The sequence below is a fragment of the Scyliorhinus torazame genome, chromosome 6 (assembly GCF_047496885.1).
Source record: "Scyliorhinus torazame isolate Kashiwa2021f chromosome 6, sScyTor2.1, whole genome shotgun sequence".
NCBI lineage: Eukaryota > Metazoa > Chordata > Chondrichthyes > Carcharhiniformes > Scyliorhinidae > Scyliorhinus > Scyliorhinus torazame.
Window position 1 is genome coordinate 31,593,983 of NC_092712.1, and position 22,341 is coordinate 31,616,323.

Consider the following 22,341-nt stretch of genomic DNA (forward strand, 5'->3'; position numbering starts at 1 on the left):
TGGATTGTGATGTCATCAGAAGATTACAGGCTCAAGTCCTGTGCAGCAGGCTCGAAGGGCTGAATGGCCTACTCCTGCACCTAGTTTCTATGCTTCATCTTATTCCCACCTTCAATGAAGCTCTGGATTTGTTTACCTTCCTTACTTGTGGAAATGTACCGTGACCCTACACAAACTGTCTTCTCGTTAAAGGCATAGTTTTACCTGCCAACCTTTGATTCCAATATACCCGGTTCGTCCTTTCCTATAGCCAACCAAAACCTTCTGATACAATGAATATTGCCCCCTAAATGTTCCCCGGCTGACACTTGATCCACATGATTCACCTGCTTTCCAAGAATCAGGGGCGGGATTCTCCGACCCCCCGCCGGAGAATCGCCGGCGGCCGGCGTAAATCCCGCCCCTGCCGCCTGCCGAATTCTCCGGTGCGGGAGTTTTGGAGGGGGCGTGAATCGCGGCGCGCCGGTCGGCGGCTGCTGGCAGTGCCCCCCCCCCCCCCCCGACGATTCTCCGGCCCGCGATGGGCTGAGTGGCCGCCCGTTTTTGGTGGGTCCCGCCGGCGTAAATCACAACCGGTCCTTACTGGCGGGACCTGGCCCCACGGGCAGCCTGCAGAGTCCTCGGGGGGGGGGGGGGGCTGGGTGCTCTGGCCCCGGGGGATGCCCCATGGTGGCCTGGCCCGCGATCAGGGCCCACCGATCCGCGGGCGGGCCTGTGCCATGGGGGCACTCTTTCCCTCCGCACCGGGCCGCTGTCAACCTCTGCCATGGCCGGTGTGGAGAAGAACCCCCCTGCGCATGCGCTGGGTGATGCCAGCACACGCTGGCGCTCCCGCGCATGCGCCAACTCACGTCGGCCGGCGGAGGCCGCGGCGCCAAACACTCCTCGGCACCAGAGTGGCCCGTCCCACCTGTTCGTGGAGAATCCCACCCCAGGTCCAGCAGTGTATCCTTCCTCAGTGGACTGGGAAATATATTGGTCCGGAAGATTCTCCGGAACGCACTTCAGGAAGGTTCCCTCCCTCTGCCGTTTACACATTCCTATCCCAGTACACATTCAGATAATTAAAGTCTCCCATCTTAACTACCCTAGAATTCTTGCAACTCTCTGGAGGCCGGAATTCTCCCACTTCCCCCGCGGCTGGGATTTTCCGGTCTTACTGAAATGAATGGAGTTTCGGCTGAGCGCCAAATTCTCCAATTCCGCTGGCAGTGGTGGCGGGGAGAATGCGATTGGAGAATCCTGGCCTCTGTAATTCCCTTCTAAGTATGTTCCTCTACATCTTTCCCACTAGTTAATGGGCGTTACAGTAGACCCAGCAATGCAATGGTATCTTATTGTTTCTTGGCTCCAGCTAAATAGGTTCTGACCTTGATACTCTGAGATACTCTCTCTCTCCCCCCAGCCCTATAATGTTCTCCTTAATCAATATTAATCCCTGAGATATCAGTTCCAGATTATGACAGAAACATAGGAACAGGAGTCGGCCATTCAGCCCCTCGAGCCTGTTCTGCCATTTAATGGCTGATCTGTGGCCTAACACCATATACCTGCCTTTGGCCCATATCCATCAATACTTTTGCTCAACAAAAAATTATCTATCTCAAATTTAAACTGAACAACTTGTCATGTGAGAGTACCTTTAAGAAATTGGTGTTTATCAAATAGCTGTAGTGGATGTACCTTTAAGAAATGGGTGTTTATCAAATAGCTGCAGTGATGTCAGTGTGTGGGTGGAGCTGGGCTGTCGGTCTGCTTTTACTTTCGTTTTTGAGCTGGCAGCTACAGGGTGTGTTTAGTTTCGTTTTCAGAGTTGGAGCTGCATCCGGCCAAACAAGGTGCAATTTTGATCTCTCTCTGCATGAAAAGAATATCTTCGGATCACTTGCTAATTTAAAAGTGATAACTGCTGTCAGTCGAGAATTTAAATCTTCTGTCTTTGTTAAAGAGGGTATTTGTCTTATGGATGTTGCTAGGAAAGATTAAGGGTTACTTATAGAGTACTGTATTCTTTGGGGGGAAGTATTTGAGTTGATAGTTGCTAAGATGTTTACTGTGGGTTTATAAAATGTTAACTGGATTCATATAATAAACATTATTTTGTTTTAGAAATACTTTAGATCTCTGCTGCATCACACCTGTAGAGTGGGCCCCTGTGCTCCCCATAACCAAAATCTATTCAAAGTTGTGGGTCAGGTGAACTCCATGATACACTTTGGGGTTCTCTAAACCCTGGCCCGTGATAAACTGTTCCAGCTTCAACTGCTGTTTGTGGGAGCGAGTTCCAAACCTCTACCACCCTTTGAGTGAAGACGTTCTTCCTCGTATCTCTCCTGAACGGTCTGGCCCTAATTTTAGACGATGCCCCTAGCTTTAGAATCTCCAACCAGTGGAAGTAGTTTTTCTTTTGCTACCCTGACTTACCCTGTTAATATCTGGTAGGGGGATAACCCAGAAGGGTCTGTGTCAGAAACAAGAGTCATACTAACTCAGCCAAGCTGGCACACGCTTCAATCTATCCTTTGCACCCCAATATTTTAATTAGCAATTTTTTCTAATGCAATTCACAGAAACATAGAAAATAGGAGCAGGAGGAGGCCATTTGGCCCATCGAGTCTGCGCTGACCCACTTCTACCCTATCTCCGCAACCCAATAACCCCTCCCAACCCTTTCGGTCACTAAGGGCAATTTAGCATGGCCAATCCACCTGACCTGCACGACTTTGGACTGTGGGAGGAAACCCAGGCAGACACAGGGAGAACGTGCAGACTCCGCACAGACAGTGACCCAGCGGGGAATCGAACCTGGGGCCCTGGCGCTGTAAAGCTATCCAGTTGTGCTACCGCGCTGCCCATTTGTTATAATCATGGCTGATCTTCCAACTCAATAGCCTGATTCTACCTTCCCCGCCCCCCCCCCCCCCCATATCCTTTGATTCCCTTCGTCCCAAAGGCTACATCTAATTGCTTCTTGAAAACATACAATGCTTTGGCCTCAATAGAATGCTGTATTTTACCAGAAGGAGCAATGGTTTTGCAACGATCTGATACGTTTACGTAGGAAACTGTACAAACATTTTGGATGAATGAAAATCTACGTATGTCACGTTCTCCACTTTGTTAGCCCAACTGAAATGAAAAAATGAAATGAAAATCGCTTATTGTCACAAGTCGGCTTCAATGAAGTTACTGTGAAAAGCCCCTAGTCGCCACATTCCAGCACCTGTTCAGGGAGGCTGTTACGGGAATTGAACCGTGCTGCTGGCCTGCCTTGGTCTGCTTTAAAAGCCAGCGATTTAGCCCAGTGAGCTAAACCAGCCCCTGAATAGCTCATAGCCAATGTGGATCTACCGTCCTGTTGTAAATGGAACTTTTTTTTAAAATTTAGAGTACCCAATTCATTTTTTCCAATGAAGGGGCAATGTAGCATGTTCAATCCACCCACCCTGCACAGCTTTGGGTTGTGGGGGCAAAACCCACGCAAACGCAGGGAGAATGGGCAAACTCCACACCGACAGTGACCCAGAGCCGGGATTGAACCTGGGACCTCAGCGCCGTGAGGCAACAGGGCTAACCCACTGCGCCACTGTGCTGCCCTTGTAGATGGTACTTACGAGAACTGAGTGGAGGAGTTTCCTCCAATATCTGGTGATCTCAGCTTCTGCATCAGGATACGGATGATGTTCAGGAATATCAGGAAGTTGACCTGTGCGAATGAATGAAAAATACTTTAAAGTATTAGAACAACCTGGTTATTCGCACCCGTCATTATCAAACATTTACAGATTTGTTAAATTTTATGTTTTTGTCCACAGTGGGAACATTTTACCATCAAAATTTGATTTATGTCATGTGAGGGTACCTTTAAGAAATGGGTGTTTAAGAAATGTACCTTTAAGAAATGGGTGTTTATCAGTGATGTCAGTGTGGGTGGAGCTGAGCTGTCTGTCAGCTTTTTACGTTTGTTTTAGGCTGTTTTGCTGCAGGGTGTGTTTTAGTTTCATTTTCTGTGTTGGAGCTTGTGGTAAACCACTGTTGCACCTCTATTAGGTGATGTAGGTAGGACCTGTACTACAGGTACGTTGGTAGTCCCTGCCTGCTGGCTACGCCCAGTAGGCAGAGTATAAATATGTGTGTCCTCCATGCTGCAGCCATTTCGCCAGCTGCTGTGGGAGGCCACACATCTTAGAGCAATAAAGCCTCAGTTGTACCCAACTCAAGTCTTTGTGAAATTGATCGTGCATCAGAGCTGAAGCCAGACAGAGCAGGTGTACTGTTGATTTCTCTGTCACGAAGAGACTATTTCTTGATCATTTGGTGAAATCAGAATTATAAATGTTCTCAGTAGTGGATGTAAACCTGATGTGCTTCTGTTAAAAGGTGTTTCTTTTGTCTTCTGGATGTTGTTTGGGAAGTTATTAAGGATTACTTAATGTATTCTTTGGGGGTTGTATTTTAATTAATGGTTGCCAAGATGTTCACTGTATGTTTTAAAAAGGTTAATTTGAGTTCATAGAATAAACATTGTTTTGCTTTAAAAAATACTTTTCCATTTCTGCTGTACCACACCTGTAGAGTGGGCCGTGTGCTCCCCATACCACAATCTAGTAAAAGTTGTGGGTCAGGTGAACTCCATGATACACTTTGGGCTTCTCTAAACCCTGGGCCATAACATTTAGAATAGCAATCTTGCTTCAGGTAATTCCACCCTGAGGCCGCTGGAAAATCTCTTGATGAAGCACCCACATTGTTACCCCAGTCTGCTCTTGGCAGTGCTTCTTCAAAGGATTCAGTCACGTTGGCTGAACTTGGCCATCCTTTTCGAAATAAACACCGACCGCTCTTTATTACAACTCTGGGCGGGATTCTCCGCTCCGCCAGCCGCGTGTCTCTCCGCCGCTCGGCGGCGGCGGGGTGCTACCCCCCTGTTGATTGATTGCCAATGGGATTTTCCATTTAAACCACCCCACGCCGGCGGGAAAATTGAACCGCAACGACCGGAGATCCTCTGTGATGTAGATTGAGGAATGAGACGGATCTAATTGAAATGTCTAAAATTCTGACGGGACAGATTGGATGCACAGATGTGGTTTCCCCTGGCTTGGGGGGGGTGGGGGTGCTGCTGTCTAGAACAAAGTGTCACAGTCTCAGGATATGGGGCGGGTCATGTAGGACTGAGTTGAGGAGAAACTTCTTCATCCGGAGAGGTTGGTGAAGCTGTGGATTTCCCCACCACAGGAGGCCGTGGAGCCCAAATCACGGAGTTTATTTGTGAAGGAAGTAGATAGATTTCTAGACTCTGAAGGTGTTGAAGGATAGTGGGGAGAGCTTCGTGGAGGAAGTAAGGCGCAGGTGGGAGGAGGAGCGAGCGGGGGTTTTGGAGGCTGGGCTGGGAGGGGTGTGGCGGAGGGTGAAGACATCCTTGCCGTGCGTCTCCAATATCCCCCCGGCACACAATCCTCTGGACGCGTCGCCAGTGCCTTGCCCCAGTTCTGAACCAAACCTTTTATAAAACTCTTGCCGGGAACCCGTCTGGGGCCTTCCCCGATTGGATAGTCCCCACACACTCCATTGCCTCCCTCAGCCAAACCGGCACACCCCCACCCCTGCACCTTCTCCTCCTCCACCATCGGCAATTGCAGCGCGTCCAATAACCGTCTCATACCCTCATCCCCCACTGGAGAATCCGAGCTGTCCAGCTTCCGATAAAAAGCTTCAAATACCCCATTAACCTCCCCCGACTCCGTAAGCACCGCACCCCCACTATCCCTCAACTGATGTGCCGGCATCCTGCTGGCTTTTTCCTCTTCCTGGTAGATCAGTCCCTGGCCCTGCGCAATTGCCCCACCGCCTTCCCTGCAGGCCTAAGCCCAAACTCCATTTGGAGCCACTGCCTCTCCTTTAACAGCGCCTCCTGCAGTCACGGCGAGTACAATTGTTCACAATTTACACAGATGATTTCGAGTTGGGGACCAAGGGCAATGTGTCCAAGTTTGCAGACGACACTAAGATAAGTGGTAAAGCAAAAAGTGCAGAGGATACCGGAAGTCTGCAGAGGGATTTGGATAGGTTAAGTGAATGGGCTAGGGTCTGGCAGATGGAATACAATGTTGACAAATGTGAGGTTATCCATTTTGATAGGAATAACAGCAAAAAGGGATTATTATTTAAATGATAAAATATTTAAAAATGCTGCTGTGCAGAGAGACCTGGGTGTGCTAGTGCATGAGTCGCAAAAAGTTGGTTTACAGGTGCAACAGGTGATTAAGAAGGCAAATGGAATGTTGTCCTTCATTGCTAGAGGGATGGAGTTTAAGACTAGGGAGGTTATGCTGTAATTGTATAAGGTGTTAGTGAGGCCACACCTGGAGTATTGTGTTCAGTTTTGGTCTCCTTACCTGAGAAAGGACGTACTGGCGCTGGAGGGTGTGCAGAGGAGATTCACTAGGTTAATCCCAGAGTTGAAGGGGTTGGATTACGAGAAGAGGTCGGATAGACTGGGACTGTACTCGTTGGAAGTTAGAAGGATGAGGGGGGGGATCTTATAGAAACACATAAAATTATGAAGGGAATAGATAGGATAGATGCGGGCAGGTTGTTTCCACTGGTGGGTGAAAGCAGAACTAGGGGGCATAGCCTCAAAATAAGGGGAAGTAGATTTAGGACTGAGTTTAGGAGGAACTTCTTCACCCAAAGGTTTGTGAATCTATGGAATTCCTTGCCCCATGAAGCAGTTGAGGCTCCTTCATTAAATGTTTTTAAGATAAAGATAGTTTTTTGAAGAATAAAGGGATTAAGGGTTATGGTGTTCGGGCCGGAAAGTGGAGCTGAGTCCACAAAAGATCAGCCATGATCTCATTGAATGGTGGAGCAGGCTCGAGGGGCCAGATGGCCTACTCCTGCTCCTAGTTCTTATGTTATTATGTTCTTATGTACATCCGGTCCACCACCTGGATGGCCCCCACCAACCTCTGCCACTCTAACCTCGCCACCCTCTCCATGTGCGTCCAAATCGAAATAAACGCCCCTCTAATCACCACCTTCAATGCCTCCCACAACATGGAGGTGGAGACCTTACCCATCCTGTTACGCTCCACATAATCCTGGATCGCCACCCCTAGCTTTTCGCGTATCTCCTTATCCGCGGCCACTGAGACCCCCCCCCCCCCCCCCCCACGTCCATCCAGTGCAGCGCGTGATTGGACACCAGATTAGCAGAATACTCTGACCCAACCACCACCGCTAACAACGTCTTGTCTATTACAGTCCAAAGATGTGCAGGTTAGGTGGATTGGCCATGGTAAATTACCACTTAGTGTCCAAAATGGTTAGGTGGGGTTACTGGGTTACAGGGATAGGGTGGAAGTGTGGGGGGCACCCCATCCATCCCCTCTATAAACCACTCTAACTCATTCACCATCGCTGACACCTTCAATGACCTTGGACACGAATGGTCAAGTCTCGGATCCAACATTGTATTAAAGTCCCCCCCATAATCAGCCGACGCGGCTGCACGTCCCGAACCTTTGCCAAAACCCACTTCTTAATATTCTAATTTGATTTGATTCCATTCATTAGATCAAAATATTAATCGTTTTTACTTACTAAGACTGTGAGCAGTATAGCACCTCTTATAATCCACCAGATGTATTCATTCTCATTAGCATCCCAACATCTAGAAACAAATCAAAGAAGTTCAAGTAGACATAGACATAGAATTTACAGTGCAGAAGGAAGCCATTCGGCCCATCGAGACTGCACCGGCTCTTGGAAAGAGCACCCTACCCAAGGTTAACACCTCCACCCGATCCCCATAACCCAGTAACCCCACCCAACACTAAGGGCAATTTTGGACACTAAGGGCAATTTATCATGGCCAATCCACCTAACCTGCACATCTTTGGACTGTGGGAGGACCCCGGAGCACCCGGAGGAAACCCACGCACACACGGGGAGGATGTACAGACTCCGCACAGACAGTGACCCAAGCCAGGAATCAAACTTGGGACCCTGGAGCTATGAAGCAATTGTGCTATCCACAATGCTACCGTACTGCCCCAAAGTAATGGTAGGAAATATCAGGTTGTTTTTTCAATTTCATTTACGGGATGCGGGCTTCGCTGGTTAGGCAGCATTTATTGCCCATCCATAGTGGCCCTTCAGAAGGTGGTGGTGAGCTGCCTTCTTGAGCCGCTGTAGTCCCTGGGGTGTAGGTACACCCACTGTGCTGTTAGGGAGGGCGTGCCAGGATTTTTCACTCGGCTACAATAAAGGAACGGCGATATATTTCCAAGTCAGGGTGGTGAGTGACTGGGAGGGGAACCTCCAGGTGGTGGGGTTCCCAGGTATCTGCTGCTCTTGTCCTTCCAGATGTTAGTGGCCGTGGGTTTGGAAGGTGCTGCCTAAGGAACCTTGGTGAGTTCCTACAGTGCATCATGTAGATGGGACACACGGCTGCCACTGTTCGTCTGTAGTGGAGCGAGTGAATGTTTGTAGATGAGATGCAAGTCAAACAAACTGTTTTGTCCTGGATGTTGTCGAGTTCTTGTGTGTTGTTGGAGCTGCACTCATCCAGGCAAGTGGAGAGTATTCCATCACACTCCTAACTTGTGCCTTGTAGATGGTGGACAGGTGTTGGGGAGGCAGGGGGCGAGTTACTCGCTGCAGGATTTCTAGCCTTTGACCTGCTCTGGTAGCCACAGTATTTATATGGCTATTCCAGTTTAGTTTCTGGGTGTCCGTGAGCAGGCTATTGCTGAGTAAATGCTGCTTGATTGCACTGTTAATGACCCTTTCCATCACCTTATTGATGATGGAGAATAGACTGACAGGGCGGTAATTGGCTGGGTTGGATTTGTCCTGTTTCTTGTGTACAGGACATGCTTGGACAACTTTCCACATTGCCGGGTAGATGCCAGTGTTGTAGCTGTACTGGGACAGCTTGGCTAGGGGTGCGGCAAGTTCTGGAGCACAAGTCTTCTATACTTTTGTCAGAATATTGTCACGGTCCATAGCCTTTGCCGTTTCCAGTGCCTTCAGCCATTTCTTGATATCATGTGGAATGAATGGTATTGGCTGAAGACTGACATCTGTGATGCTGGGGACTTCCCGGGAAGACCAAGATCGATCATCCACTTGGCACTTTTGGCTGGAGATTGTTGCAAATGCTCCAGCCTTGTTATTTACACAGATGTGCCGGGCACCTCCATCATTGAGGAATGGGATATCTGTGGAGCCTCCTCCTCCAGTGAGTTGTTTAACTGACCACCACCATTCCCAGTTGGATGTGGCAGGACTACAGAGCTTAGATCTGATGCATTTGTTGTGGAATCACTTAGCACAGTCTATTACTTATTTATTTCATTACTGGCTGCTTATGCTGTTTGGCTCACAAGTAGATGCTGGATGTTGCTCCTGGCATGCCCTCCTGCACTTTTCATTGACCCAGGGTTGATCCCCTGGCTCGGTGGTAATGGTGGAGTGGGGGATATGCAGGGCCATGAGGCTGCAGATTGTGGTCGAGTACAATTCTGCTGCTGCTGATGGCCCACAGCGCCTCATGGATGCCCAGTCTTGAGTTGCGAGAGCGGTTCGAAGTCTATCCCGTTTAGCACGGCGGCAGTGCCACACAACACAATGGAGGGTATCCTCAATGTGAAGACGGGACTTTGTCTCCACAAGGACTGTGCGGTGGTCACGCCTACCGATGATGTCAAGGACAGATGCCTCTGCGCAGGCAAGTATGTGAGATTGAGGCCAAGTAAGTTTTACCCTCTTGTTGGTTCCCTCACCACCTGCCACACACCCAGTCTAGCAACTAGGGTTAGGATTAAGGCCTTTCGGACCGGGCCAGCTCGGTCTGTGATGGTACTACCGAGCCACTCTTGATGGTGGACATTGAAGTCCCCCATCCAGAGGATATTTTGTGCCCTCGCACCCTCAGTGCTTCCTCCAAGTGGTGTTCAACATGGAGGAGTACTGATACATCAGCTGATTGCGGGGAGGAGGGTGTTGGGGCGGGGGGGGATGGAACAGTACGTGGTAATCAGCAGAAGATTTCCGTGTTTGACTTGCCAAAGATTGACCATCCTCTGTGTGAGGAAGTTCCTCCTTGACTCAGTCTGGAATGGTCTGGCCCTCTATACTACGATTGTGTCCCTCACCAGCCAGGGGAATCATCCTTTCTACATCTAGCCTGCGAGGGTCTATAGAATTTACAGGGCAGAAGGAGGCCATTCGGCCCATCGAGTCTGCACCAGCTCTTGGAAAGAGCACCCTACCCAGGCCCACACCTCCACCCTAACCCCATCATCCAGTAACCCCACCCAACCTTTTTGGACACTAAGGGCAATTTAGCACTGCCAATCCACCTAACCTGCACATCTTTGGACTGTGGGAGGAAACCGGAGCACCCGGAGGAAACCCACGCAGACACGGGGAGGACGTGCAGACTCCGCACAGACAGTGACCCAAGCCCAGAATCGAACCCGGGACCCTGGAGCTGTGAAGCAACTGTGCTAACCACTGTGCTACCGTGCTGCCTGAAATCCTGAAGGATGCACAAGCTACTGGGCCCAATTTTAACTGGGCCCAAAACCATTTCACTTAAACAGAGTTTAAATCTGGCCCTAGGGGCAGCACTGCTGCCTCAGGGCGCTGAGGACCCGGGTCCGATCCCGGCCCTGGGTCACTGTCCGTGTGGAGTTTGCACATTCTCCCCGTGCCTGCGTGGGTTTCGCCCCCACAACCCAAAGATGTGCAGGGTGGGCGGATTGGCCACGCTAAATTGCCCCTTAATTGGAAAAAATGAATTGGGTATTCTAAATTTATTTTTAAAAATCAGGCCCGAGATTTCAAAACTGTTATATTTTCTTACCCTTCATTATCAATGTTCAGCTTTAAAATGATCCAAATTGCCAGTACTACGGAGGGTGCTCCTAAGATAGATGGAAAGCAAAATTGGTTGGAAAACCGTTACTTAATTACATCAAGGTATTAATTAACATATTGAAAATCTAGTGTATATATAAATGCCACCATGTGACCACACTCTCGACGTCAATATTTAACCACAACAATTTAGCACGTGTTCTGCAAAAATAGAAAAGCAATCCGTGTTGGTGTGCTAACTATTATTAGGCCGAGTCCGAATCGCATGCACCTGCCCGCTCGCCACCTTCTTTGACCGCCTTATTCCATTTTCCTTCAACCACCTCTCCTTAAATGTTGACATGAGGGACCCTATTTTAATTCTCCACGCCACCCTTTGTGAGCCTGAGACAGCGGGTGGCTGGCAGTTGAGGCGGGTGGGTAAGAGAGGGAAGGAAGGGAGGAAGCCTCAATCACTTGGAGGAATTTCTCAGCCCTGTGAAAAATGAAAATGGCTTACTGTCACAAGTAGGCTTCAAATGAAGTTACTGTGAAAAGCCCCTAGTCGCCGCATTCCGGCGCCTGTTCGGGGGAGGCCGGTACGGGGAGGCCTGTCGAATTCAATCTTCAGACCCTGGCTCGAACATCAGGTCTGCCTGATTCAGGTGTGCCTGACTGCTTACCTCCAGGGTTGGCCTCAGGAAAATGGTTCTCTGTCAGTAATTATTGGCTGTGGCGATCTAGAAAATTCTATGCTCTCTTGTTCCGCTTCTAAAAAGTTGGGTTGTCAGCTCTGGCTCACATCATTTTTGATGACGGGTGGGCCTCATCAGGCCCTGTTTGTTTTTCATTCATTTATGGGATGTGGGCTTCGCTGGCAAGGCCAGTATTTATAGCCCAAGCCTAGTTGCCCTTGCGAAGGTGGTGATGAGCTGCCTTCTTGAACCGCTGCAGTTCCTGAGGTGTTCGGAAGGGAGTTCCAGGATTTTGACCCAGCGGCAATGATGGAACAGTGATACATTTCCAAGTCAGGATTGTGAGTTACTAGGGGATCTTCCAGGTGGTGGGGTTCCCAGGCATCTGCTGCTCTTGGCCTTCTAGATGGTAGCGGTCGTGGTTTTGGAGGGTCCTGCCTAAGGAGGCTTGGGGAGTTACTGCAGTGCATCTTGTAGATGGTACACACGGCTGCTACAGTGCATCATTGGTGGAGGGATTGAAAGTTTGTGGAATGGGCACCAATCAAGTGGGGCTGCTCTGTCCTGGATGGTGTTGAGATTCTCGAGTATTGTTGGAGCTGCACTCATCCAGGCAAGTGGAGAGTATTCCATCACACTCCTGACTTGTGCCTTGTAGATGGTGGACAGGATTTGGGGAGTCAGGCGATGAGTTACTCACCGTAGGATTCCTAGCCTCTGACCTGCTTTTGTACCCGCACTATTAATGTGGCTGGTCCAGTTCAGTTTCTGATCAATGGTAACTCCCAGGATGTTGGTAGTGCAGGATTCAATGATGGGAATGCCATTGAATGTCAAGAGACGATGATTAGATCCTCTCTTGTTGAAGGTGATCAGTGCCTGGCACTTATGTGGCGCAAATATAACTTGCCACTTGTCAGCCCAAACCTGGATATTGTCCAGGTCTTGCTGCATTTGGACGTGGACTGCTTCAGTGTCTGAGGAGTCACGAATGGTGCTGAACATTGTGCAGTCATCCGCAAAGGAACCTGATGTAGCAATGACAGAGCCAGAAATGAAGTATCATATTAATCATGGATCCATAAAAATAGACAGCAATTTGAGCCCATTTGGTCCATCCTATCAAGGTTGGCTGATCAGCTTCGGAGCCAGTTGCCTATCTTCTGGTCCATAGCCTTTGAGATTACAGCACTTCAAGTGATTGTGCAAGTGCAAGAGTTTATCCTGAGGCACCACCTTCCCACAACCCACAGCGCCCACCATCTAGATTCTAGAAGGACAAGGGCAGCAGATACCTGGGAACCCCACCACCCGGAGGTTCCCCTCCCAGTCACTCACCATCCTGACTTGGAAATATATCGGCCGTCCCGTCACTGCCGCTGGGTCAAAATCCTGGGACTCCCTGCCTAACAGCACAGTGGGTGTACCTACACCACGTGGACTGCTGCGGTTAGGGAAGGCAGCATCCCAGCACATTCCCAAGGGCGATAAAGGATAGGTGCCCAATGCTGGTCTAACCAGCTATGCCCACACCCCGTGACAGAATTGAAAAAAGAACGACTGCCCACGTACTCTTTCAATGTACGTGGGTTTCTGCCTCAATCGCTCGTTCAGGCGGTGACCCCCCGATCACCACCACCCTGTGATTAAAATACAATACCCCTCATCGATAAAATCATTCATCCACCTCCCCCACTCCAACCCCCCACCCCGCAGAAAACTCCTCGCCAAAAATGACAAAACAGTACATGAGATACGCACAATCCCCCTCTCCTCCACCCCCTCCCCACCCGCCCCAGTTCTCCGCACCCCCCCCACCCTCGCCATGCCCTCGCCCAGCTCTTGACATGGGAAGCAAGACAGGAAATACAAACCCCAACCAATTAAACAGTACCACCAGAAGTACTTTTTGTTCGATACGAATGTTAGGCTGAGAAGTGTTTGGAGGTACAGCCCTTCCACCAGAAGCCATGAGAAATTGGCCAGAATGCAGTACTGAAAGAATGTGATAGCAGCTTTACATGTCACCTGGGAAACAAAAGAGAATTACATTGAGCTAGCGACAGGCATCGATGCTTCCTATGAGCCTCTGCTCACCTATATTCTACTCATTCCCCTTTCATGTATTCATACCACTTCCCCTTAAATCAGAAAATCATGGAATTTACAGTGCAGAAGGAGGCCATTCGGCCCAGCGAGTCTGCACCGGTCCTTGGAAAGAGCACCCCACCCAAGCCCACGCCTCCACCCAATCCCCATAATCCAGTAACCCCACCTAACCTTTATTTTTGGACACTTAGGGCAATTTATCATGGCCAATCCACCTAACCTGCACATCCTTGGACTGTGGGAGGAAACCGGAGCACCCGGAGGAAACCCACGCACACACGGGGAGAACGTGCAGCCTCCGCACAGACAGTGACCCAAGCCGGGAATCGAACCTGGGACCCTGAAGCTGTGAAGGAACGGTGCTAACCACTGTGCTACCGTGCTGCCCCAAATGCACCTCAGCTACCTCTTGTGTTCCATATTCGATCCGTTCTCTCTGGGAAACTGCCTTCTCCTGAATCCCCTGTTGAAATTATTTGCGGAATAATTCGGAATAAGAATAGGCCTTTCGGCCCCTCGAGCCAGCTCTGCTATTCCATAGTATCATGGCTGATCTACTGTGGCATCTGCTCCACTTCCCTGCCAGCATTCCCTGGGAATACACCCCCCCCCCTCCCCCCGCAATCCCACACATAACCCTCGATTCCCTCGCGGATGAAGGGCGGAATTCTCCCGCCCCCCCTGCCAGCGGGATCTTGCAGTCCGGCTGAAGTTGACCCCCGCCCAGGGCTCTCCGATGACGGCACTGGCGGGAGCCGGATGCCCCACCGGAGGCCGATGTTGAGTCGTTTCCACCTGTGGGAAAACCCGCTGTGGGGTCGGCTGAAGATTTCCATCCAGTAAATATGCCTGACGCAGCCTCCGATGTGTTCAATGACCTGGCTTCTCTGTTGACGAGTAAACATTAAAATGGCGCTCAGAGAAGAAATTTCTCCTCATTTCTGTCTTAAATGTGAGCCCCCCTAGTTCTAAACATCCCCACACGGGGAAATATCCTCTCAGCATCGACGCTGTCAAGTCCCCTCAGGATCTTATATGTCTCAATAAGATCACCTCTCAGTCTTCTAAACTCCAATGAATGCAGGCCCAACTTCCCAACCTTTTCCTCATATCTTATCTGATATGGTTATCCAATATCCAAAAGGGCAGAGCAGGCTCAAAGGGCCTAAAGGTCTCCTCCTGCTCCTGTCTTCTTTGTAAAAAAACAAAAATTTGTAACCTTGAGGAAAGGGGAGAAGATCGCCATCAATCCCTCCTGATTACGACCTGCCCACACTGGCATTCAGGGTACCGGACAGGTGTGTGCGCCAAGCTCTTCCCAACAATTCACAGTCTGCTTGACCAAAACCCAATCGTCTGAGAAATTGAGTTGAGCAGCGTAAGACCCGCACGTCCATCGGGCCTTTCCCCGACCTCAGGACGTCCAGGAGCATTAAATACTTTTTGAAGGGCAGCCACAGTTGCAAGGTAGGAAACACGGCAACCCAATGTGTGCACAGCACGATCCCACAAACAGAAATGTGTGAGGTATCAGATAATCTGTTCTGATGCACTTGGTTGAGCGATAAATGTTGTCCAGGACACCAGGGCGAAGACCCATGTGGTCTTCTCCCGGACATGGGCATGAGGTCTTTCACAATTACCAGAGGGGTCACAGCTGTTATGTTTCTTTATGACGAGCGCAAAACCTTTCGACAACTTTAAAAAAATTTGTTCATGGGATGCGGGCGTTGCCGGCTGGGCCAGCATAATAATAATAATCTTTCTTGTCACAAGAAGGCTTACGTTAGCACCGCAATGATGTTACTGTGAAAATCCCCTCTCCGCCACAGTCCTCTGAGCACCATTTTAATGTTTACTCTTCCACAGAGAGGCCAGGTTGCTGACTACATTCGAGGCTGCGTCAGACAGATTTATGGGCTGGAATTCTTCAGCCGCCCACAGGTGGAAACATCGGCCTCCGGCGGGGCATCCGACTCCTGCCCAAGTCGATGGCCGATTTATGTTCCCCACCCTAGTCGCCTATTCGGGCACACTGAGGGAGAATTCGGAATGTCCAAATCACCCGACAGCACGTCTTTCGGGACTTGTGGGAGGAAACCGGAGCACCCGGAGGAAACCCACGCAGACACGGGGAGGACGTGCAGACTCCGCACAGACAGTGACCCAAACCGGGAATCGAACCCGGGACCCTGGAGCTGCGAAGCAACAGTGCTATCCACAATGCTACCGTGCCGCGCATTATTCATTACCCATCCCTGAGGGTATTTAAGAGTCAACCACATAGGGGCAGCACGGTAGCATTGTGGATAGCACAATTGCTTCACAGCTCCAGGGTCCCAGGTCCGATTCCGGCTTGGGTCACTGTCTGTGCGGAGTCTGCACGTCCTCCCCGTGTGTGCGTGGGTTTCCTCCGGGTGCTCCGGTTTCCTCCCACAGTCCAAAGATGTGCAGGTTAGGTGGATTGGCCATGATAAATTGCCCTTAGTGTCCAAAATTGCCCTTAGTGTTGGGTGGGGTTACTGGGTTATGGGGATAGGGTGGAGGTGTGGACCTTGGATAGGATGCTCTTTCCAAGAGCCGGTGCAGACTCGATGGGCTAAATGGCCTCCTTCTGCACTGTAAATTCTATGATAATCTATGATAATCAATGACATTGCTGTGGATCTGCAGTCACATGTAGGCCAGATCATAGAATTTACAGTGCACAAGGAGACCATTCGGCCCATCGAGTTTGCACCGGCCCTTGGAAAGAGCACCCTACCCAAGCCCACACCTCCACCTTATCCCAGTAACCCCACCTAATGACGACAGATTTCCTTCCCTAAAGGACACCAGTGAACCAGATGGTTTTTTTACGCCAATGCCTTTGAATTCCAGATTTTTAAAAACAATTGAATTCAAATTTCACCATCTTCCCTGGTGGAAGAACCAGGGACCCCCCCCCCCCCCGTGCATTACCCTGGGTCTCAGTGACAGTGCCATGACACTGCCTCCACCCCTCGGTCATTGCCGACATGTAACTCAACTCCATCCCCTAAATAAGAGCCACTCAAGGATTTCCTACCGTTGAGATGGAACAATGGTTTATTCCCCTGTTCGAGAACAAAATGGCGTCTTTGGTGAAGACTGAAGCCGCGCGGAGAATGAAGGACGCAAAGAGATTCAAGTGGATGTAATTGCGGGTACAGTGGAATTTCCTGGGTGGGGAGGACAGATAATTAGTGAGGCGCACGAGATGTGGATCAAACAACTGAGCATAACTAGGAACAAATGAAAGCTCAAACCTGATGGCTGTAAGGATTATGATAGCGGTTACCAGGGCAACCACGGACGTCGCATATCCCGCAGTGTACACTTGCTTAAAGGTGAGATAGTAGGATTTCTAGTTTAATTAGAAAATATACAGTTTTTAAAATTGAACACATTAGCTGTACCAATTCAGAGTACAGCATGTTGTAGGAATGATGATCTTTAAACAGAAGCTCACCTACAACATGAGCGGTATACAGATATTTTGATTCCTTCGTGGAATGTGGCTGTCGCTGCTTGAGGTCAGCCCCCAATTGCCCTTGAACTGAGTGTCTGGCTAGGCCATTTCTGGGGGGAGGTTAAGAGCCAACCACATTGCCGTGGGTCTGGAGTCACGCGTAGGCCGGACAGGGGTAAGCACGGCAGATTTCCTTCCCTAAAGAGCGTGGGCGAACAAGATGGGTTTTATGGTCAACATTGGACTTTTAGTTCCAGGTTTTTCGTCTGCTGTAGTGGGATTTGAACCCAGGTCCCCAGAGCATGAGCCTGGATTACTAGCCCAGCGACAATACCACAACCGCCCCTTGCTGTTTGGAAAATAGCGGCTGGAGTAGGCCACTCCTCAAGCCTGTTCCGCTATTCTGCTAGATCATTGCTGATACGTATCTCAACTCCATCCACCCGCCCGATGTAACTGATGAACTTGAAATTATGAAAGGCAGGGAAAGGATAACAAAGAAATGTACAGCACAGGAACAGGCCCTTCGGCCCTCCAAGCCCACGCCGACCATGCTGCCCGACTAAACTACAATCTTCTACACTTCCTGGGTCCGTATCCTTCTATTCCCATCCTATTCATGTATTTGTCAAGATGCCCCTTAAATGTCACTATCGTCCCTGCTTCCACCACCTCCTCCGGCAGCGAGTTCCAGGCACCCACTACCCTCTGTGTAAAAAACTTGCCTCGTACATCTCTTCTAAACCTTGCCCCTCGCACCTTAAACCTATGCACCCTAGTAATTGACCCCTCTGCCCTGGGAAAAAGCCTCTGACTATCCACTCTGTCTATGCCCCTCATAAGCTTATAGACCTCTATCAGATCGCCCCTCAACCTCGGTCGTTCCAGTGAGAACAAACCGAGTTTATTCAACCTCTCCTCATACCTAATGGGGCTGGTTTAGCACAGTGGGCTAAGACAGCTGGCTTGTCATGCGGGACAAGACCAGCAGCGCGGGTTCAATTCCCATACCGGCCTCCCCGAACAGGCGCCGGAATGTGGCGACTAGGGGCTTTTCACAGGAACTTCATTGAAGCCTACTTGTGACAATAAGTTATTATTATTATTAATAATGTCGTCCATACCAGGCAACATTCTGGTAAATCTCTTCTGCACCCTCTCCAAAGCCTCCACATCCTTCTGGTAGTGTGGCGACCAGAATTGAACACTATACTCCAAGTGTGGCCTAACTAACAAACTAGGGATTATTTCCCCATGTTAGTAAATTAACAGAACGTTGGCACAAAGTGACCGCTCGCACTGGAAGGATAAAAGTGGGAGATGGAATAAATACGTTCGTGCAACAGGATTGTTAAACTGTTATTAAACTTGTTACGACGAGTGACCATTGAAAGCAGGCCAATTGTGTCATTAAAAAAGGATTTAAAGTAACATTTGAGCAAAGGGAAAGAGTGGTATATAATAATCTTTATTGTCACGATGTGAGATGCCGGCGTTGGACTGGGGTGAGCACAGTAAGAAGTCTTACAACACCAGGTTAAAGACCAACAGGTTTGTTTCGAATCACTAGCTTTCGGAGCGCTGCTCCTTCCTCAGGTGAGTGAAGAGGTGGGTTACCGTCGCAAGGCGGCTTACATTAACACTGCAATGAAGTTGCTGTGCAAAAGCCTCTAGTCGCCACATTCCGGCACCTGTTCGGGTACACAGAGGGAGAATTCAGAATGTCCAAATTACCTAACAGCACGTCTTTCGGGACTTGTGGGAGGAAACCGGAGCACCGGGAGGAAACTCACGCAGACACGGGGAGAACGTGCAGACTCCGCACAGGCAGTGACCCAAACTGGGAATCGAACCTGGGACCCTGGAGCTGTGAAGCAACAGTGCTACCCACTGTGCTACCTGGGATTCGAGAAGAGAGTCATGGAAGTGAGGTAGATAAATGGCAAGACGGATTACAATGGAGCAGGGTTAAATTAAAACTGAGAAATGAGTAAAAGTGGGTAATGGAAGTAGCTCGATTCCACACCCAGCAATGACCAATTCCAGAGAAGTAACCAACATTTCTAGACTGATTCTAAATCTGCTGATTCACGTTATTGGGGTGTTATTGTATGGATTTCACGAGCTGGAGCTATGCGATAAACGCTGTGGTTTCTCAAGAAACATGGATTAACACACACACACACACCATATCAGATTCATTTGAAGGCAGGGTCAGAAATTCACAAGCCACTTTGAAATCTGGCATCATTTTGCTCCAGCCTTGTTCTGTACAGTTTCGATATATAACCCCTGAGAAACAAAAAGGAACAACTGTGTCAAATATGCAGCAACATTGAGGTTAGATTTGCTTTTGAGGAGGGGTGGCGGGTGGAGGTGAGAACGTGCTCGGAATAAAAATGACTTGAAGGTAGCCAGCTAAAATAAAACGTAACACTGTCTCTTTGGGGAAAGAGAAATGTGAGCAGATCACGAGTGGAGGTCAGGTCCCTGGCCATCTGGAGCTCACCCTCGTAGAATCATAGAATTCCCACAGTGTGGAAGGAGGCCATTCGACTCATCGAATCTGCCCCAAACTCTCCGAAAGAGCACCCCGTCTAGGCCCAATCCCCCAGCCCACCCCTGCAAACCCATCACCCCACCTAACCTTTGGACAAAAAGGGGAATTTTAGCATGGCCTATCTACCTAACCTGCACATCTTTAACCGGAGCACCCGGAGGAAACCCGCGCAGGCACGGAGAGAACGTACAAACTCCACACAGACGGTCACCTGAGATCAGAATCAAACCCGGGACCCTGGAGCTGTGAGGCAGCGGTGCTAACCACTGTCTCACCGTTTCCCTCTGATTCCCATTGACTCCAGTTTAGCTGGGGTTCCTTGATTCGATACTTGATCAAATGCTGCCTTGGTTAGGTGGATTGACCATGCTAAATTGCCCTTAGTGTCCAAAATTGCCCTTAGTGTTGGGTGGGGTTACTGGGTTATGGGGATAGGGTGTGGCCTTGGGTAGGGTGCTCTTTCAAAGAGCCGGTGCAGACTCGATGGGCCGAATGGCCTCCTTCTGCACTGTAAATTCTATGATAATCTATGGTGTCAAGGGCAGTCATTCTCACCTCACCTCTGGCATTCAGCTCTTTGGTCCACGTTTGAACCAAAGCTGTAATGAGGTCAGGAGCTGAGTGACTCTGGCGGAACCCAAACTGAGCGTCCGTGAGCAGGTTATTGCTGAGTAAGTGCTACTTGATAACACTGTTGATGACTCCTTCCATCACTTTGCTGATGGAGAGTAGACTGATAGGACGGTAATTGGCTGGGTTGGATTTTTCCTGTCCTTTGTGCACAGGACACACCTGGACAAGTTTCCACATTGCCGGGTAGATGCCAGTGTTGTAGCTGTACTGGAACAGCTTGGCGAGGTGTGCAGCAAGTTCTGGAGCACAAGTCTTCAGTACTATTGCTGGAATATTGTCAGGGCCCATAGTCATTGCAGTATCCCGTGCCTTCAGCCGTTTCTTGATATCATATGGAGTGAATCGTATTGGCTGAGGACTGACATCTGCAATGCTGGGGACCTCCGGAGGAGACCCAGATGGATCATCCACTCGGCACTTTCTGGCTGAATTTTGTTGCGAATGCCTCAGCCTTGTCTTTTTGCACAGATGTGCTGGGCTCCTCGATCATTGAGGATGGGGATATTTAGAACATAGAACATAGAACAATACAGCGCAGTACAGGCCCTTCGGCCCACGATGTTGCACCGAAACAAAAGCCATCTAACCTACACTATGCCATTATCATCCATATGTTTCTCCAATAAACTTTTAAATGGCCTCAATGTTGGCGAGTTCACTACTGTAGCAGGTAGGGCATTCCACGGCCTCACTACTCTTTGCGTAAAGAACCTACCTCTGACCTCTGTCCTATATCTATTACCCCTCAGTTTAAAGTTATGTCCCCTCGTGCCAGCCATTTCCATCCGCAGGAGAAGGCTCTCACTGTCCACCCTATCCAACCCCCTGATCATTTGTGGAGCCTCTTCCTCCAGTGAGTTGTTTAATTGTCCCCCACCATTCACGGCTGGATGTGGCAGGACTGCAGAGCTTAGATCTGATGCGTGCATTGTGGACTCACTGAGCTCTGTCTATTACTTGCTGCTTATGCTGTTTGTCACACAAGTAGTCCTGTATTGTAGCTTCACCCGTTGAGACCTCATTTTTAGGTATGCCTGATGTTATTCCTGGCATGCTCTCCTGCGCTCTTCATTGACCCAGGGTTGATCCCCTGGCTTGGTGGTAATGGTGGAGTGGGGGATAGGCCGGGCCAGGAGGTTACAGATTGTGGTTGAACACAATTCTGCTGCTATTGATGGGCCACAGTCTGGAGTCGCTAAATCTGTTCAAAGGCTATCCCATTTAGCACAGTGGTAGTGCCACACAACATGATGGGAGGGTATCCTCAATGTGAAGACAGGAATTTGTGTCCACAATGACTGTGCGGTGGTCACTTCTACCAATACTGTCATGGACAGATGCATCTGCAGCAGGCAGATTGGCGATTGGCGGGGATGAAGTCAAGTGTGTTTTTCTTTTCTTGTTCGTTCCCTCGCCTCCTGCTGCAGTCCCCGTCTAGCAGCTGTGTCCTTTAGGACCCGGCCAGCTCAGCCTGTGGTGGTACTACCGAGCCACTCTTGGTGATGGATATTGAAGTTCCTATCCCCAATTGCCCTTGAAATGAATGGCTTGCTCGGTCATTTCAGAGGGAGTTAAGACTCAACTACATTGCTGTGGGTCTGGAGTTACATGTAGGCCAGATCAGGTAAGGTTGGCAGATTTCCTTCCCTAAAGGACGTTAGTGAACCAGATGGACAACAGTCAATAATAGTTTCCTTGTCACCATTACTGGGACAAGGTTTGTTAATTAAATTAAAATTCCACCAGTTGTCATGGGGAGATTTGAACATAGATTCCAGGATCAATAGCCTGGGCCTCTATATTACTAGTCGGTGCAGACTCGATGGGCCAAATGGCCTCCTTCTGCACTGTATGTTCTATGTTCTATTAACAGTACACCTCTAACCCCCATCACTAACCTGTTTCCTACAATTCAACTGCGTGACTGTACTTCCTTATTGATAGTCTCGCTATAGTCCCAGGTGACCATAGGCTGCTTTCCCCTT

General features: G+C 49.4%; 1 protein-coding gene across 1 annotated transcript in view; it reads right to left on the bottom strand.

Moving 5' to 3' along the window:
* Positions 1–22,341, bottom strand: part of LOC140424737 (vasoactive intestinal polypeptide receptor-like) — a 113,247-nt gene that overhangs the window by 42,637 nt on the left and 48,269 nt on the right. Inside the window, exons 4-10 of the mRNA XM_072508085.1 lie at positions 19,352–19,455; positions 16,961–17,058; positions 16,741–16,873; positions 13,439–13,592; positions 10,877–10,937; positions 7,606–7,675; positions 3,615–3,706 (exon numbers count right to left, since the gene is read on the bottom strand). Of these exons, the coding sequence (XP_072364186.1) occupies positions 3,615–3,706; positions 7,606–7,675; positions 10,877–10,937; positions 13,439–13,592; positions 16,741–16,873; positions 16,961–17,058; positions 19,352–19,455 (712 nt within the window). The remainder of the gene's footprint in view (positions 1–3,614; positions 3,707–7,605; positions 7,676–10,876; positions 10,938–13,438; positions 13,593–16,740; positions 16,874–16,960; positions 17,059–19,351; positions 19,456–22,341) is intronic.